Here is a 19896-nt window from a genome sequence, read left to right on the forward strand (position 1 = left end):
AAATTTCTTCTTAATAAAAGCTTTCCTTGTTTCTAAAATCTTTCTCCAACTAAACAGTAGTCACCTGGCAGATCCATGCACCCCTCTCCGAATGTTACTAGTCATTTTCCAGTCGTCAAGCTATCCTGTAACTAGGAACACTCAAGAGGATTACAGCAAGTCCTTCTGCAGTTTTTACCCCACTTCTCTAAGCAACTGAACTGCATCTTCACTGCTAACTTTTAAGCACAACCTCTCCTTATCAATTGTCACCTCATCCAAGAACTTTATTACCTCCAATTCTACTGACTTTGGCAGCATCTTCTTTGGTAAAGAGCAACGTGCAAGTACTTGGTTATTATGTCCTTTACTTCTTTGCAAAGAATATCTTCTTTATCAGCTCCGCTACTCACAATTACTTACTCTTATCCAGTTGAGAAAGTGTCACAATAAATTCTTAAGTGCCACACTTATTTCCATTGATGTGACAAACATTTTTATTTTCAATTACATCAATAAAGCAAACCAACTGGTCACCACCACATTTGTGATCTCTGGATTTTTCTATGCACAATATGGCTCCACTATTCTTTCCATCACAATACTGAATACACAAAGCACTCAATTGGTTATAAAGTAATTGGAACATCTCAAATATAAATGAGAGTTCGATTTATTGAGAACAAAGATTGAGAGGAAGAGGAGAAGCAAGGTCTCACCTGCCACGCAGTGTTATGGCTTCATCAAATCTCTTCTCATCCATTGCTTTCTGAACATCCTTAGTCTAGAAATGAAGCAAAAAGAAGAAAATATGTGTCCAGCCTCTGGCAATAAAAGCTAATTACCCTCTGTTCTAAAAATACATTTTCTCATTAATTCTCCTAACCCTCATGTAAAGGTGTTGATCATCGATGTGTATGGTTCCATGGATACCAGCACCACTTACTTACATCAACAAATGAGCCATGGAATGTTTCACTGGCACATTAGGTCCTGTTTTCACCTTGAATAGACCTCTTGTATAATAAAACTCACTCATAGGCACACAATCCACTGTATTATGATCTTAGAACATAGAAATCTACAGCATTTTACAGGGCGTTTGGCCCACAACGCGGTGCTGACCATGTAATCTACTCTAGAAACTGCCTAGAGTTACCATACCGCATAGCCCTCTATTTTTCTAAGCCCCATGTATCTAAGAGTTTCTTAAAAGACCCTGTAGTACTTGCCTCCACCACCATCACCGGAAGTGTGTTCCACACACCCACTACTTTCTGTGTGAACTTAGCTCTGACATCCCCTCTGTACCTACTTCCAAGCACCTTAAAACTATGGCCCTCCTGTTAGCCATTTCAACCCTGGGAAAAAGCCTCTGGCTATCCACAATTAATGCCTTTCATCATCTTAAACACCCCTATCAGGTCACCTCTCATCCTCCGTCACTGCAAGGAGAAAAGGCCAAATTCACTCAAACTTTTCTCATAAGGCATGCTCTCCAATCCAGGCAACATCCTTGTAAATCTCCTCTGCGCTCTCTCTCTATAGTATCCACATCCTTCCTGTAGTGAGGTGACCAAAACTGAACACAGTACTCCAAGTGGGGTCTAACCAAGGTCTTAAATAGTTGTAACATTACCTCACGGCTCTTGAACTCAATCCCATGATTGATGAAGGCCAACACACCATACGCCTTCTTAACAAAACTGTCAACCTGCGCAGCAGCTTCGATGCCCTATGGACAGGGACCTCAAGATCTCTGAGATCCTCCACTCTGCCAATTCTTACCATTAATCTAAATATTGCATTTAAATCTTTTACAGGTACTGCATTTGATTCTTAAGTTTTTAATACTTTATTCAACACTGTTATTGTTTTACCTTGTTCTAGTTCAATACATCGGATAATGACTTGATCTGTTTAAAGAGTATGCAAGACAAGCTTTTCACTGTATCCTGGTACATGTGACAATAGTAAACCAATATCAATAAAGGTAACTATGGAGGCACGAGAGAGGAGCTGACCAAAGTTGATTGGAAGAAGACTCTGGCAGGGTTGACTAGAGTAGCAATGGCAGGATAACTCAAAAGACAGGATCATTTCACCACAAAGAGGATGGAGCACTCTAAGGGAGGATGAGGCAAATGAGGCTAAAAAGGAAGTCAAAGAGAGCATAAAAGCAAAAGAGAGGGCATACAATATTGTAAAAACTAGTAGGAATCTACAGGATTGGGAAACTTTTAAAAACCAACAGAAGGCAATAAGTAAAGCAAAACAATGAAAAATGAAGGCAAACTAGCCAATAATATAAACGAGGATACCAAAGTTTTCTCCCCCAGACATATATATGAGTAAAAGAGGGAAAAGTGGATATCAGACCACTGAAAAATGATGCTGGAGGGGTAGTAATTAGAAAAAAGAAATGGTGGACGAACTGAATTAAGTGTTTTGCGTCAATCTTCACTTTGGAAGATACTAGCAACGTACTAGAAATTCAGAAATTTGAGAGTCGGGGAAGAAGTGAGTGCAATCTCCAGTGCTAAGAGGGTGCTTGTGAACCTGAAAGTATTAAGTCACCTGGACCAGATGGATACCACCACAGGGTACCGAAAGAGGTAGATGAAGAGATTGTAGCGGCATTAGTGGTGATCTTTCAAGAATCAGTAGTCAGGAATGATTCCAGAACTGTCTTTAAGGGAGGAAAGCAAAAGATAGGAAATTATAGGCCTGTTAGCCTGACTTCAGTGGTTAGTAAGAGTCCATTATTAAGGGTGACATCTCAGGATACTTGGAAGCACATGATAAAATAGGACAAAGTCAGCAATGGTTTCTGGAATTCTCTGAGGAAGTAACAAACAAGATAGACAAAGAATTGTCAGTGGATTTCCAGGTTTTTCCACAAGGTGCCACACATGAAGCTGCTAAATAAGAGCTCATAGTGTTACAGGAAAGGTAATAGCAGATGGAAGATTGGCTGACCAGCAGAAAGCAAAGAGTGGGAATAATGGGGACCATTCCTAGCTAGCTACTGGTGACTAATAGTCTTCTCAAGTGGCCAGTGGTGGGTCAGCTACTTTTTATGTTATAGTTAATGATCTGGATGGCAGAACTGGTGGCTTTGTGGTTATGCTCGCAGACAATACAAAGATAGACGGAGGGGTAGGTAGTGTGGAGGAAGCAAGTGGTAGATGCAATACAGTGTAGGGAAGTACATGGTCATGCAATTTTATGGAAGGAACAAAGGCGTAGACTATTTTCAAAATTCAGAAATCCAAGGTGCAAAGGAACTTAAAAATCTTAGTGCAGGATTCGCTAAAGGTTAACTTGCAGGTTGTGTCAGTAGTAAGGAAGAAAAATGCAATTAGCAATAATTTTTAGATGACTACAGAATAAAAGCAGGGATGTATTGTTGAGGATTTATAAGGTGATGGTCAGACCACATTTGGTGTAGTGCAAGTAGTTTTTGGCCCCATATTTAAGGAAGCATGTGGTGACATTGTATACAGTCCAGAAGAGGGTTATGAAAATGATCCTGGCAGTGAAAGATTTAACATACAAGGAGTGTTTGAAGGCTTTCAGCCTGTAGTCACTGAAACTTGAAGAATGAGGACAGGTCTCACTGAAACTTGATTAACATTGAAACGCATAGATAGAGTGGACATGGGGAGGATGTTTCCAGAAGTTGGGAGTCCAGAACTGGAGGGCACAGCTTCAGAGTTCAGATCTTGGAATAGGTTCTTCATTAGTAAGGGTTTAAGTTATGGGGACGAGGCAGGAGAATGATGTTACGTGAATAATAACTCAGCCATGATAAAATGCCAGATTTGATGGATCAAATGGCCTAATTCTACCACGTCTTACAGTATAAATAATGGTAAATCAGACTTCAGATGGACCACTGAAATTATTTCCAACAAAGAACTGCCGTAATTGGAAAAATGCAATGGAACACATTACAATGCGAGCAGTCCATGAAAATGGAGATATCACAACAAATGGTCTTGCAACTCAAAAGAAATCATACTTTAATAGCCAAGTACAAAACGTTGCTCTTCAACTGTACCAAATAGCTGGATTAAAAAAAAGAGAATCTATAAATAAACTCTCAAAATACATTTCCTTTGCCCACGTTTCTAGCTGCCTGCTTTCTAGAAAGGACATAAGAGCAGGAGTAGGCCAGCTGGCCCATTGAACCAGCTTTACTAATCAACAAGACCGTGATTGATCTGGCCATGCACTCAGCTCCACCTCCCTGCCTTTTCCACCCCACCCTTAAACTTCCTATTATGCAAAAATCTTTCCGTGCCTTAAATATATTTAATGAAGTAACGAGCCTCTACAGTTTCCCTGGGCAGAGAATTGCACACTTCACTACACACTGGGAAAAGCAGTTCAGCCTCACCTCTGCCCCTTGTTAGTCTCATATCGATGGAAACAAACTTCTCGCCTCTATTTTACCTATCTTTTTTACCTTTCATTATTTTATATATGTTTCCATAAGATACCCTATCTCTCCTCAAAGGTTAATCCCCTCACCTCTGGAATCAACCTGGTGAACATCCCCTGAAGCGCCTCCAAACCCAGTACATCAAGTAAGGAGACCAAAATTGCATGCAGTACTCCATGTGTGTCTAGTACTCCAGTACAGTTACAGCACAACCTCCCCACTCTTAAATTCAACCCTTCTAGCACAACAAAGGCAACATTCCATTTGTCTTCTTGATAACTCATTGCACCTGCAAAACGACCTTTTGAGATTTCTGCACAACACTCCCAAGTCCCTCTGCACAACAGCATGCTGCAATCCCTCACCAGTGTTCCGATCTTTTACTTTCCTTCCAAATTGTATGGCATCACATTTACTTACACTGTATGCCATTTGCCAGAACACTGCCCACTCACTTAACACACACACATTCTCTCTCTCTCATATATAAAACTGATCCTCTATCCATGCTAATACATAACCCCTAACTTCATACATCCTTGTTTTATAGGCAAGTCTTTTATGTGACATCTTATCAAATCTTTTCTTGAAATCCAAGGATATAACATCCACTTGTTCCCCTCTGTCCACTGTACTTCTTAGATCCTCCAAGAAATCCAGCAGGTATGTCAAACAAGACATGTGGTTCCTGAATGCATATTACAACTCTCTGATGGAATAATTTCCATCCAGGTGTCTCATTATTTATTTCCTTAATGACAGGTTCAAGCACTTCCCCCGACTACAGACATTAAGCTAATTGGCCTAGTTATCTGTTTTTTGTCTACATCCTTTTTGAATAGTTTGTAACATTTACTGTCTTCCAATCCGCCAGAACCTGTCCAGAGCCTAGAGAATTTTGGTAAATTAACATAAAAGCCTCTATTATAAATTTTACCAACTTCTTTTAGTACCTTGGGATGAATTCCATTAGGGCCAGGGGTTTGTTTACCATTAGGTCATTTAGTTTTCTCAGCTCTACCTCTTTAGTGATAGTGATTGTATCATCTACCTTTACATCCTTAACATCTCTCTTTGGTACGTTAGACATGTCCTCCACTGGGAAGGCTGACACAACATTTCCTTCAAAGCTTGAACCATTCTGCATTACCCAATATTAATTTTCTCTACTCATCTTTCAATGGACCTACATTCAATTTAGCCACCCTTTACTGATTTATATGTATAATCACAAAAACTTTTACAGTTTGTTTTATATTTTAAGTTAGTTGATATTCATAATCTATCTTCCCTGTGCTTATTGCATTCTCGGTGCTTCTTCGTTGTTGCTTAAAGTTTTCCAAACTTCCAGTCTCCCTCTACTTTTGGCAACTTTGTCTGCATGAGCCTTTAGTTTGATGTCTATTTGATTTAACTATGTTATCCAAGGCTAGCGTTTCCCACCCTTACTGCCCTTGCATTTACTGGAATATGATTCTGTTGAGCACTGAAATATCTCCTTGAAAGATTTCCACTGTTCTTCAGCTATCCAAACAGTATTCCCAGCCTACCCCAGCCAGCTGTTCTCCCTTTGATACGGTCTCCCTTGTTTAGGCATAATACTCTGGCTTCTGATCAAAATACTGCACCCTCCATTTGTATTTTACTCTGATCTACAGTTTCTTAAGCAGCCAGGTTTTAGATCAGGTCAGTGCTTATGAATGGAGGGGACAGCTGCCACCTCAAAATTTGGAGCAGTTGGCTGGCACTAAGTGAGTCCCGTCAGCAATAGAACTTAACGTGGAAACTGTCACCTACCAGCATCACACACTCCATCAGTGGCAGCCGCAGGGCCTGGTTGCCAGAGAGGCTGACAACACAAGATGAAGTCTCTGGAGAGGCATCCAACAGTGTGAGTACAGCTTCCATGCCCATCTTGCTGCTCTGAGGATGGAAAACAAAGTGTATAACCAGACAAGAGAGGGGAAATTAATCAAAAATTTGACTGGATAAAATAAGGTTAGAGGAGTTTCATGAGAAACATGGAAAATATCATAACCACCTGGGCTGAATAGTCTCTTTCTGTGTAGTAATTTCTACACCCCTCAGGATACAAACACCTGACTTAGAAGCACCCCATATACATGAATGGGCTCTATAAGTATTAAAATAACAATCAGTCTTGGGAAAAAAAACTGTTTACATGCAACTTTCATGCAGTAACCAGACATCATTGACTCTTAACATATGCTACTAGTTTTACTGCAGTAGGCCACTTAAGAGAGTTGCTTTGGAAATTGCCATGCAATTGTTCTTTTGATACTTTTACAATATTTTATTAAAAACTAATGTCCACTGATACTTCAAGCCCATTGAAACTAGCCACTGCTTGTTTCCACACTGCCTCATTCCAATTCTATACCCTTATTACACGGTAGGGCAATACAATAAATACACGTTCATACTAATTGGCTCTCACCAGCACTTGTGCAGCTGGGTCCTGGACTTCCTGTCAGATCACCGGCAGGTGGTAAGGGTGGGCTCCCTCACCTCTGACCCTCAACACAGGAACTCCTCAGGGCTGTGTCCTAAGCCTCCTCCTTTACTCTCTGTTTGCCTATGATTGCATTGCCACCCACAGCTCTAATCTGCTAATTGTACCTAATGGCCTAATCTCAAATAATAATGAGGCAGCCTATAGAGAAGTCCTCACCCTGACACAGTGGTGTCAAGAAAACAATCTCTTTCTCAATGTTGCAAAAACAAAAGAGCTGGTTGTGGATTACAGGAGGAACAGAGGCTCACCCCTATTGACATCAATGGATCTGTGTTATAATGACTGTCCTATTATACATATTATTTATTATAAATTACTATAATTGCACATTTAGATGGAGACACAACGTAAAGATCTCTACTCCCCATGTATATTAAGGATGTAAGTAATAAAGTCAATTCAATTCAATATAATACTGTAGAGTAACAGTAATCATGTTGAGTGAGCTTGTGACATACTTTTCTGTAAAATAGGAACTAATTTATAACTGGAAGATATTCTGGTTACAGGAATGTTAAGATGCTTTTTGCACTGGCATGCAGAAAAGCTCACCAAATTACCCCAAATAAAATGTGGACGAACATCCTTAGCACTGACTGCAAGCAGGTCATCAGGCCAGCTGCCACACAATACATACAATGCCTGCAACATTCATATTCATGGCACATTTACAACTCTGTGTTTTAGCTGTAACCATTTTATTATCAGCAAACTAAAGACACTTGATTGTATGGGGCAATGAAGTGCTATTTCAAAAACCTCCCATCTTCATTCCCCTTCATGCATCCTCCTTCCCCCTCACTTATCATCTGACAGCTTCTTGTTCTGGTTTCTTCCCCCTTAATTACAGTCATGATGAAGGGTCTCAGCCTGAAATGTCTGTTTATCCCCCTCCACAGATATTGCCTGACTTGCTGAGTTCCTTCAGCATTTTGTATGTGATAGCACATATGTTACTGATATATCATATCACACTGATGATAGCACAGGACAGTTAACATCTTAGTCCACGTGTATTTTCAATTCGTTTGTGTTGCTCAAAATTTCCAGCATCTGCAGAATCTCGTATCTTTTTTTTTCTGGGAATTTGTCTGATCTCCTTCTGTACATTTGTGTATGCTTCTGGAAAATAACTGCCCTGACAAAGGCATGACAGGAGAGTTTCTGGCTTCTCAAGGGGTTGCCCACTAGACAGTTTTCAAATCGGTATAAATATCTCTTACTGCTGACATCCCATTTGTGTTACTGTGCAGCCTTAAGAGTAGAAGCTCTAAGAGATTTGGTTTACTGTGATTTTGTGATGATTTGAAAGGCAGCCTTTCTGAATTTATGCACCACTATTAAATATTTAATCTTGATTTGACTAAAATCAAAAATCTGAAAAATACGTATCACCAATAAAAATAAACTTTAAAGTTATAAATCTGTTTCTTATCCACACCAGTTAATTGATTGGCTTTGAATTTTACTTCCACATACCATGTCAAATAACATGGTTCAGTGAGTAGCATTTGTATTTTGAGTGAGGACATTTGAGCCAAGACAAATGTAAAATTTCCAATACAAGATCAATTCTCTCCCTTTCTTTCACTACTTGATCCAAAAACTTCTCAGTCCTCCGGCCTTCCTGCAGCCCTTGTGACTTGGTGTGTCCTACTTCTCACTTTAACACTAACCTCAACCTCCTTTGTTAACCACAAATTGTGCCTCTTTCTCATGCAACCCCTCTTTCTAATTAGGATAAATTCCTGCTGAAGGTGAGTGTCAAACCATCAGCATATCTGACACTATTCATCTACTGACACATCTCATAGCTCATTTTCCTCGTAAATCTTTGACAATTCCATCTTCATACCCTTATAATTGTCCTTATTTAAGTTAAGGACAGTACTTTTGGGCCCTGTACTTTTTTAGCTGGTTCCCAAGGCAAACCCTAGCACCTCTACTGGTGCTGAACTCTCTTGACCATCCAACTCCAATTTGGGATCTAGATTTGAAGCTTCGTATATAACATGTTCGAGCTACTTTGAGAGCCATTCGGGGAAGCCCCACAGTGAAGGAGCTAACGGCCCATAACAGTCAGAATAATTACATAAGCTCACCAGAATTCGATCAAATGCAGAAGGTGTTCCTCCTCGTTGGACATGTCCCAAGACAGTGACCCGTGTGTCAAATCCAAGGCGTTTAGAAACAAGCTGGGTGGAAAAATAAAAAAGGTAAAATTACTTGATGAGGTGGGGGTAAGGTGGTTGAATGGACCATGAAAAAGAAAACTTTCATAGGTTGCCATAAACATCAATCCACATCCAAAACTTCTATCAAATGGAAACAAACAGTGTGGTCTCCATTGTCCTTTAAATAAAGTGGTGATACCCTAGTTACTCCCTTTAGTATGAATTATAAACAAGTCCCCATATCTCAAGTAGCTACACTCTGCATCATTTCTGAAGGCTAATAATTAACACATCAAATATACATAAAGGCATATCCTGGGGAAAATCTATTTCATTATAACATTTCAGTGATGCTCTTGCTGCTTCTGGTACCTACATCTTTTACGTAGTTGGAGCTGATGGGATTTCCATGCTGGTCAATCGCTCCCTCTGCAAGGATGATGATATTCAGTCTTGAGCCTCTACTGCGACTCTGGAGAAAGGACACATTAGATTGATTAATCAGACTTGGAAATTAGCAGGTGTTTCAGTAAGTGTCTATAAACATACACTCATCAAAACAAAACCACTCTCCCGCAGGAAGCGGGGACTGGCGCTTGTAAGGATCACTGCAGCCTCTCCCACTACCTGCTGTTTAGCTGAGGGTGTCATCAGCCGCCCCACTCGGACAATAGCTCACACTTTGCAGGAGCTGAAGTCCAGGGGTGGGCATACCGCATCTCCTGCTACCCACAGGCAAGAGGGCTGATCGAGCATTGAAACATCAGATAGTTATTGACCCCCACCTGCACCCTTCACGGGTGCTCAGTCTGCTACAGTAGGCTGTGCACTACCTGAACTCCCAGCCAGAGGACCAGGGAGGCTCTCTGATGTCCTGGCAATGTCGGATCTTCCAAAGGCGGAGGGGATGGAGTTGGAGGAGGGATCAGGGAAGGTTTGGGTGTCGTGCCACCAGGGCGCAGGGACACCGTGGCACAAGGACCAGGGGATTACACAATTGATGGCACTACTAGGGGAAAGGGGATACTTCGTTAAGTACCCAGTGAATAACTAGGAGGAAGTGAGTTTTGTATCCCTACATTACAGAATGACGAAACAGCAGATGCTGGGGCCAGTGGCGATGATGGCAGTCACTGCGAGATCCTACAACACATTCACACGGAAGGTGTATGAGTAGGCGAACCACATCAATGCTTCGGACTGTTGGGCTTGCATGAGAACACTATCACGTGCCACCGAAACCGATCCCATTTAATGAAGAGCAGGACTGTTGGAGGAACTCGTCAAGTTTCTCGGGTTTTGCCACTCTGTCCATTCCAACCAACCTCACCCTATCGTATGGGAATTGCCTCAATGAACCCGAGTCTCTGTAACCCCTGGTGGAGGGCTGGTACTTCCCTGCTCATGATCTGTCTAAGTCCAAAGTCATTACTTGGAGAGTAATCCCTCTGCCAACAGGAGTGTTGCTGCAGGCACAGGTCCAACCAGTCAGTAAGGCACAGCGAGTGTGAGTGGGAGCAATACCCTGGGATGACTGCATCAACGCCGAATGGTGGGCACTCCCTGGATGCTCAATGGTACATAATGGACATGTGGCACCCATGCCTACTTGTAACTTCCAATGGGATGGTACAGATGGCCATCTGGGGGTACGTGATATTGTACATACAGCGCATTAACAGCCTGGACCAGCACCATGCCCATAATGGTCAGTGCAGTAAGAGGCAGAAGGGTTCTGGATGATTGTCTTCCTCTGTGTGGTACGGCCAGGATGTCCTGGGAACTGATATGCATGGCCTCTGTGATGGAGACGATGGTCACAGTGTTCAGGCATACAGAGGATTCAATAGCCAGAGTGTCTGTTGAGATGCTGGCTACTTGAACAGTGGCTTCGCAAAATCAGATGGCCTTGGACTACCTGCTTGGGGAGAAAGATGGCACTGGTGCTGTGATTGGTCAGGAGTGCTGCACCTACATTCCCGATGAGCTTGGGAACATCACTCGCCTGGCTGATCATATCCAGCAGTCAGTAAATAAAATCAGGAAAGTAGGGGACCAGTTCCATAACTCCTAGACCTGGGGGGCCTGGGAGATGGGGAGCGGAGTTGGGGTCTTTTGGGAGGTATACGAGGCTCACGGACTTCTGCAGTACACTGGGTAGTAACTGATGGGCTGATAATTCTGGGTGTCATTGTGCTGTTGTGTGTAGTGTAGTGGGGGGGGGGGGGTTTACTAGCTTGCAGGCCAAGTGTCACAGTGTTGTGTCTTTTGAGGGGTGAAATGTTACAGTAAGTGTCTAACTTATCCACTCATCGAAAGCCACCTCAATGCAGGAGATGGGGATTGGCGTGTGTAAGGAGCACTGCAGACCACCCCCCACCACTACCTGCCATTCAGCTGATGACATCACAGAGCTGGTAATTTAAATCTAGCGCATGGTAACCACATGGTTCCATTTCAATCTCTGGGTTGTCGTGGACTGCATGGTCAAATAGTTGGGGTGTGCTGCATTAAGGAGGGCCTGGGCGATCACTTAAGAAAAGTATTCACTACTACGTGTATGTTTAGTGTCTATTTTGTCCTACCACTTTGGGCATCCAAATCAGATTAAGTATTTGTAACTGAGCATTGCAGGGTTTACTGAACGTTTAGTGTTGCCCTGTCCTGTCAATAAACAGTTAACTTACTTATCGGTAGTGAGCGTCTTCTGTCCCCACTCACCAAAACCACAAACCTGTTTCCACACAACAGGTGTCACTGTAGCTCAGTGAATATCATTCTCAAATTGTTAGGATGTGCAGAGTTCAAGCCCATCATTGTACATTAATTCAAAATGGCCAGTCAAACTATCAGTGGACTCTTGTACAGTGTACTTTTTAATACAAGAGTTTCAACCCATGCTAACTGAGGCAGTGATTTTACTGATCTAATGACTAATAGAATTAGTGTTAAAACACAGCAGCCAGATATCCAACTGTTCCTTACCTCTCCAAGTCTCTTACACATGAAATCTTCCCAGCCATCCGCTGGAGGGGCCTCTGGGATAAAAAGCCAGTCGGCACCAGAAGCCAATGCAGACACCAGTGCAAGGTATCTAAAAATAAAGACCAAGGCAAGATGATCAATTACCAAGGCAACCAGTAACAGGACAGCTCTAGCTGATGATAAAACTACCTATAGGAGAGCTGCTTAGTACAGGACTTTCTGCCCAAAACAATCTCTACTTGTTCTTCTTTTCCTCATTATCACTTTAAACACAAAAATCGTCTTTTACTTTCTCTCTCTCTTGTACTATCCCAGCTTTCTCCTTTCAACATCTATGCTTTAATCATAATTTTATGTTGTGATAGCGAACTCTACACTTTCAATGTTCACTTGATAGAGACGTTCCGGCAAGGTTTTAAGTTAAATTTGAGTTCTGTACAGCCAGCTATCAGTGTTATTCAAATAAAGAAAAATAAATCATTACACTGGATAGATTTGAACGACACCCGAAGCTGAAAGATCTGACAAAATCTAAGGTAATTTTAATCTAGCCAATTTACATGATGTTTCCATATACAACATTCTCTAACAACTTCAGAGGGGAATATAAATTAGACAAGGTGTTAAACAGCATCTTACCAAAGCTTTAACCATATCACCATAAGACCACGAGATATAGGAGCAAAATTAGTTCATTTGGCACATTGACTCTGCTCTGCAATTTCATCATAGCTCATCTAATTTTCCTCTCAGCCCCAATCTCCTGACTTTTCTCCGTAATCCTTCATACCCTGACCAATCAAAAATCTATCAACTTCTGCCTTAAATATACATAAAGACGGCCTCCACAGGTGCCTATGCAAAGAATTCCACAGATTCACCACCCCAAGCTAAAGAAATGCTTCCTCATCTACATTCTAAAAGGATACCCCTCTCTTGTGAGGCTGTGTGCTCTGGTCTTAGACCCTCCCACCATAGGAAACATTGTCTCCACATCCACTCTATCAAGGGCTTTCATTATTCCATACACTTCAATGAGGTCACCACTCAGTCTTCTGAATTTTAGTGAGTACTAGCCCAGAGCCATCAGAAACTCTTCATATGACGAGTCACTCAATCCTGGAAACTTTTTCATGAACCTCCTTTGAACCCTCTCCAGTTTCAGCACATCCTTTTTAAGATACGAACCTAAACCTCCTCACAATACCTGAAGTGAGGCCTCACCAGTGCTTTATAAAGTTTCAATTTGCTTTTGTATTCTAGTCCTCTTGAAATGAATGCCACCATTGAATTTGCCTTCCTCACTGCAGACTCAACCTGCAAATTAACCTTTAGAGAATCCCGCACAAGGACTCCCAAGTACCTTCGCGTCTCAGTTTTTTGTATTTTCTCTCCATTTAGAAAATAGTCAATCTTTTTGCATGACTACATACTTCCTGACACTGTACTCCATCTGCCGTTTCTTTGCCCATTCTCCTAATCTGAGTCCTTCTGTAGCCCCCCTCCCATTTCCTCAAACCTACCTGACCCTCCAGCTATCTTCATACCATCTGCAAACTATGCAACAAAGCCATCAATTCCATTATCCAAATCATTGGCATATAATGTAAAAAGAATTGGTTTTGGACTTCCTGACAGATGGGTTAGTTTAAAACAGCATACACTTGGCATTTAATTCACTCAAAAGTTTGACAGACAGGTGGAAAACTTCATAAGCAGCAATTCAGTGGCAACACCCTTTAATAGCCTAGGACATTGCAGAATTCATCTGACACAGTGGGGCACAGGAGTTCGGGCCAACAATCAGAATCTTTCCTTGGGAAAAGAAAATTTTAGGGTTTAGGACTGAAAAACTGTATTTTGTCCCCTGTGTACACTGACATTTGTGACTTGCATAAACAAGCTCCAGAATCAGATTTATTGTCACATGTAGTGGAATTTGATGCTTTGTGGCAGCAGTGCAGTGCAAGATAGAAGAATGACTATAATTTATAATGAGGTAGTTTGAGCCCTGTTAAAAAATCTGACGGCAGAGGGCCAGAAGCTGTTCAAGTCAAGTCACTTTTATTGTCATCTCGACTATAACTGCTGGTACAGTACATAGTGAAAATGAAACAAGGTTTTTCAGGACTATGGTGTTACTTGACACATTACAAAAACTAGACCAAACTATGTAAAAAAAACACAAAGAAAAAAAAACCAACTACTACTCTAGACTACAGACCTACCCAGGACTACATAAAGTGCACAAAACAGTGCAGGCATTACAATAAATAATAAACAGGACAGTAGGACAGTAATGTGTCAGTCCAGGCTCTGGGTATTGAGGAGTCTGATAGCTTGGGGGAAGAAACTGTTACATAGTCTGGTCGTGAGAGCCTGAATGCTTCAGTGCCTTTTCCCAGGCGGCAGGAGGGAGAAGAGATTGTATGAGGGGTGCGGGGTGCGTGGGGTCCTTCATAATGCTGTTTGCTTTGCGGATGCAGTGTGTAGTAAATGTCCGTGATGGCAGGAAGAGAGACCCCGATGATCTTCTCAGCTGACCTCACTATCCTCTGCAGGGTCTTGTGATCCAAGATGGTGCAATTTCCGAACCAGGCAGTGATGCAGTTGCTCAGGATGTTCTCAATACAACCCTTGTAGAATGTGATGAGGATGGGGGGGGGGGGGGGGGTGGGAGATGGACTTTCCTCAGCCTTTGCAGGAAGTAGAGGCGCTGCTGGGCTTTCTTTGCTATGGAGCTGGTGTTGAGGGACCAGGTGAGATTCTCCGCCGGGTGAACACCAAGAAATTTGGCGCTCTTAACAATCTCAAACGAGGAGCCATCGATGTTCAGCGTGGAGTGGTCGCTCCATGCCCTCCTGAAGTCAACAACCATCTCTTTCTTAAAACATTGTTCCTCAAACATTGAGTGTGGTTCTTCACGCTCCTGTACTTCTTCCATGATGATAGTAAAAAGAGGGCATTTCCCCAATGGTGAAGGTCTTTAATAAGGGATGCAGCCTTCTTGAGACACTGCCTCTTGAAGATGTTCTGATGGCAGGACGCAGGTGCCCATGATGGAGTTGGCTGAGTCTATAACCCTCTGCAGCTCTTACAATCCTGTGAATTGGAGTCTCCATAGTCTTTGATAACATAACAAATGTCCTCAAACTCCTAATGAAGTAGAGCCACTGGTGTTCCTTCTTTGTGGTAAGCCCAGGATGTTAATCATCTGAGGTGTTGACACCCAGAACTTGGAAGCTGCACACCCTTTCCATCAATGACCTCTCAATGAAGACTAGTGCGTGTTCTCCTGATTTACTATTCCTGAAGTCCACAATTCCTTGATCTATCTCAGTCCTACCTGCCCCCTCATCACAAGCTGAGATGCTGCCAGCAACAGTGGTGTCATTGGCAAATTTATAGATGCTGTTTGAGTTGTGCCTAGCCACATAGTCATGGGTGTAGAGAGAATAGAGCAGTGGGCTAAGCACACATCCTTGATTGTCAGCATGGAGGAAATGTTATTACTGATCTGCACTGACTGTAATTTCATAAGGAAGTCAAGGATCCAGTTGCAGAAGGAATAAACAGAAGCCCAGATTTTGAAATTGTTTACTAGTAGAGAGGGGATAACGGTGTTGAACTCTGAGCTGTAATCAATAAATAGCACCCTGACACACAATGCCTTAGTGTTCCAAGGCTGAGTGGAGAGCCAGTGAAATTGTGCCTGCTGTAGATCTTTCACCCTTATCCTATTAGCGAAGCCTTCTAATTCTTCCTCTCTCTTATATGCAATGACGATTAAATACACTTACAGAGCTCATCCCAACTACTTCCTGTGCTACTAGACTGCAGATTCTCACTTTTTTTTCCCCCAGTCTAATACTTATTAATCTGTATTGTAAACCTCACAATGAGCAAATATTTCCTCTATTACTATAGTGAAAATACTTCAAAAGCACTTAATCAGCTCGAAGAACTTGATAAAATCTTTTAGAAAACTTCATGACTTCAATAATATTTAATCATTAACTTAAAACAGATTAAGTGTTGAAATGCAGAAGGATCTGTAACTTACCCACAATGTCTGCCCATGACTTCAAGTACAAATGTTCTCTGATGACTGTGGAGAGAAAAGAAATTGATAACTCCAGGAAAAGCTAATTTAACAGCTTGAAACTAGCCAGTCAGGTGCAGTAACTCATAGTGAAATAGTTTGCACCAACATGGGCAAATTAATGTACCGCAAATAAGCACAGTTTATCATATTATCAGCAATATACCAACGTAGACCAACCACAAGAATAGCTGAGGTGAGAATGCATTGCACCAGTCACAGTGACACTGTACTATGTTACAATAAAGAGGCTTAACAGTGGAGAATTTAAGCTTAAATTATACTGTGGAAATTTGTAAAGAAAGCTTGGTTATTGATACAAATGATCATGACACTGTCCATCAAATTTTTACATATAAAGTCAACCTTGAGGGAAAGCATTCTTGCCCCCACTGGACAAAGCGAAGCCCATTTGGTGGGGGGGGGGGGCAGAAGGAAGGTGAGACTCGAAGGGGAAAGGCTGGGTGGGAGAAAAGCAAGGTCCAATTGGGTGTGGGGTGGAAGGCAGGGCTGGACAGAGATGGGAAGGGGCAGGCCAGAGAGAGTGGAGGTGGAGACACTGTGGGCTAGCAATGCTTGGTTAAATACTAACAATTGAATTGCTCTCAAATCTGCAGTGAAAATTCTCAGAAACCCAGCCACAAGATTTAACCAGCATTTTTTTTCCAACCCATTGTGGTTTATTTCATTTCAGATTTATTTAAAAAGTTAACTTTTTAAGCTTATCTCTATTCGAGGGTGCTAGGCTAGGCTTGAAACGAAAATATTAATAAGATAATGGTGCAGTAAACAATAAATTAATATTGCTTATTTGCTACTAAACCAGCACTCTATTATAGGCTTAACACAATGGATCAATTACTGTTGAAATGAGCAATTCCGCAACACTAATGAGACAATAATTCCTTCACAGGAGTGTCTTCAGACAAAACTTAACACCAAGCTCTGTAAGGAATTTCTTCTTTTGACAGTAGGAAGAAATGAAAAACTATGGTTTTCCAGCTTTCCTGGCCTTCAAGTTTGGCAATGGAAGTTGGAATTCTATTAAAGACATATGCAGAGGACATGGAGGGCTATGGGGCAGGAGGGGGGTCACACAGGTGGCAATAGATTAGGACTCTGAACACGAAGTTGAGTATTTTTTGACTGAAGGCACAACTGAGCAGAATTAATTCCATAAATGGTGATAGTTTCTAGCAGGGGAGGAAGAAACGTGAACACTGTTAGGAGTCACTGGAGAAAGCACTGGAAAGACTAACTCAAATTATTCAGCAGCTTGTAATGCAAGCCATTGGTTATCATCTGGCTCGAACCTTGATGTTTTCTGGGGATTCGTAATTTCCCTTCCATACATTTCTTCAGGAGAACCCTTTGTCCAAAGCAGTTATGTAGGCCTCAGGCACATATTGTAGATGCAATTCTCCCAGAATCCTGGCCACTGACTGTCGAGTGCATTCATGAGTAGACATACCTCTGTGCCGTGGTGGTTATTGCATCAATCACCTCCATGATCCTGTGCAGGGCAGAGTCTGTACCAATAGTCATGTCTGTCCCACAGAAGTCATTGTCAATTGACCCCACCATCCCAACAATGTTCAAGTGGGAATATTGTTGGGATGCATCTTCAGTGATTTTACCTGAAAGGCAAATAGGGAATACAAGAGTGTTGAGTTTTCTGAAGTTTAGCTGATGCAGAAGCACATGGAGTGTTGCTTATTCACTAGTGACAGCTACTCTTTGTCTCTTCACCCTACCATGTGAAGTTATCAAATTGGCTAGAGATGCAGAAAATGTCACCCTTGCACACACATCACAGGAAGCTAACCTGCAAATATGACAGGCAATCAGGAACGCAATGACATGTTGTATTTAATTATGAATGAAATAGAGGACACAAGTAAAATTCTATTGCAGTTACATTCTATTGCAGGTTTGTTTACAATTGCTGTACTTCGTATAATTTTGGTTTGTTTACAACACATGTCCTAGAGGGAACGAGATAAAGATTCATTTGGTGACTTCTAAGATGATGAGACAACTGGTACACATGAGAAGGATGATCTGTGATCTCATCAATATACACAACATTCTTAAAGGCTTTGATGGGGTATGTATCGGTTGAGCATTCTGGGTCCAGAAGGTACTTTCTCAAAACAGACCCTTTCCATTTTGAAGTGAGATGAAAGGAATGTCTTTACATAGAGTATGAGTATATTTTAGGCATAGATACACAGGAAATCAAGGGATTTGAGAACAAGTGAAGAAACTATGTCAGCTGAGGTAGAAATTTGCTATAGTCTTAATGAATGCTGGTTATTCTACCCTTAGTTCCGACACCATTTACAAATACATTCTTCACAGTATAGAGCTCCTCATTTCACCAGGTTAAAGGTTTGTGTCCCAAGAGCTGGGAGGGAACTGATACAGCATAGGAACCGGAGTGGACTGTTCAGCAAGCCTATGAGCTTGTGCTGTTATTCAATGAGATCTTGGTTAGTCTGTAACCCAGTTCCAAATACCTGCATTTTTTTTAAAAATAAATACCTCAATGATTTTCATTATCAATCCCAGATTTAAAATTAACAATCTACCTGGCATCAGTTGGGGTGAGGTAAATAAAGAGTTCACTACTCCCAGCATTTATTAACTTAAAGAACCTGCAACAGTTTTTGTAATGCAGAAACACATGGCGTGCTGTTCTTTCAGCAGTGATAGTTACTCTCTTAGTATCTTTACCCTACAATTTGAAGTTATCAAATTTTCTAGAGATGCAGTTTTTAAAAAAATCTTTTCCACTGGAATTCAAATCATAGTCCAGAGGGACACCTTTCTGTTCTTTTCAATCCTTGAACAGTTGCCAAATTTCTTTCTCTTACCACTTCAAATGGACATTCTCCTGGATTCGTTCCCTCAGGCAACAATCCAGACATTGCAATCCCAGAAGTTCTGCCCTTTGATTTACTCCAAGTAAAATCACTTTGCTATTTACATAGACCTAATACAGATAACGACCAGATACCTTCTTCCCTCAATGATATTATTTCATGTCACCTCAAGATGTCCCTCATTCTGGTATAAGATAAGCAATAAAGACGTGGAACCCCCCATCTTGTTTATAATGTTCCTCAATTATGAAATTCCCCACAGCTGCTGCAATCTTCTAAATTGTGTGACCAAGGGTTTGGATTAACCTGCCCAGATTCTCATCACTCTTGAGTCAGCATCTCCAGCAGCGCAACTCAACAATACCAATAGCTCCATAGAAGCACACACCAAATGCTGGAGGAAATCAGGTCATGTAGCATCTACAGAAATTAATAAACAGTTGACTTTTCAGGCTGAGACCCTGCTTCAGGACTGAAAAGGGGGAAGATAATAGAATAAAAAAGTGGTGGGAGAGCAAGTAGGACTAGCTAGAAGGTGATAGGTGAAGCCTACCTAATAGGAGTGGAGAGTGGACCATAGGAGAAAGGAAGGAGGAGGGGACCCAGGGGGAGGTGACAGGCAGCTGATAAGAGGCAAGAGTCCCGAATAGAAGGGGGGAGGGGAGAGAGAAAGAGGAGAGGGAATTTTTTTTTAAACCAGGAAAAAAAATTATATTCATGCCATCAGATTGGAGGCTACCCAGATGAAATATACGGCATTGTTCCTCCACCCTGAGGTTGGCCTCACC

At 41.7% G+C, this 19896-nt stretch overlaps 1 protein-coding gene across 1 annotated transcript in view; it reads right to left on the bottom strand.

The window, feature by feature from the left end:
- The window catches only part of LOC132392854 (ATP-dependent 6-phosphofructokinase, liver type-like), a 49480-nt gene that overhangs the window by 17188 nt on the left and 12396 nt on the right, over window positions 1-19896 (bottom strand). Inside the window, exons 5-11 of the mRNA XM_059967342.1 lie at window positions 17695-17860; window positions 16185-16229; window positions 12122-12230; window positions 9513-9608; window positions 9065-9157; window positions 6224-6349; window positions 699-763 (exon numbers count right to left, since the gene is read on the bottom strand). Coding sequence (XP_059823325.1) covers window positions 699-763; window positions 6224-6349; window positions 9065-9157; window positions 9513-9608; window positions 12122-12230; window positions 16185-16229; window positions 17695-17860 — 700 coding nt within the window. The remainder of the gene's footprint in view (window positions 1-698; window positions 764-6223; window positions 6350-9064; window positions 9158-9512; window positions 9609-12121; window positions 12231-16184; window positions 16230-17694; window positions 17861-19896) is intronic.

Source organism: Hypanus sabinus, chromosome 4 (assembly GCF_030144855.1).
Source record: "Hypanus sabinus isolate sHypSab1 chromosome 4, sHypSab1.hap1, whole genome shotgun sequence".
NCBI lineage: Eukaryota > Metazoa > Chordata > Chondrichthyes > Myliobatiformes > Dasyatidae > Hypanus > Hypanus sabinus.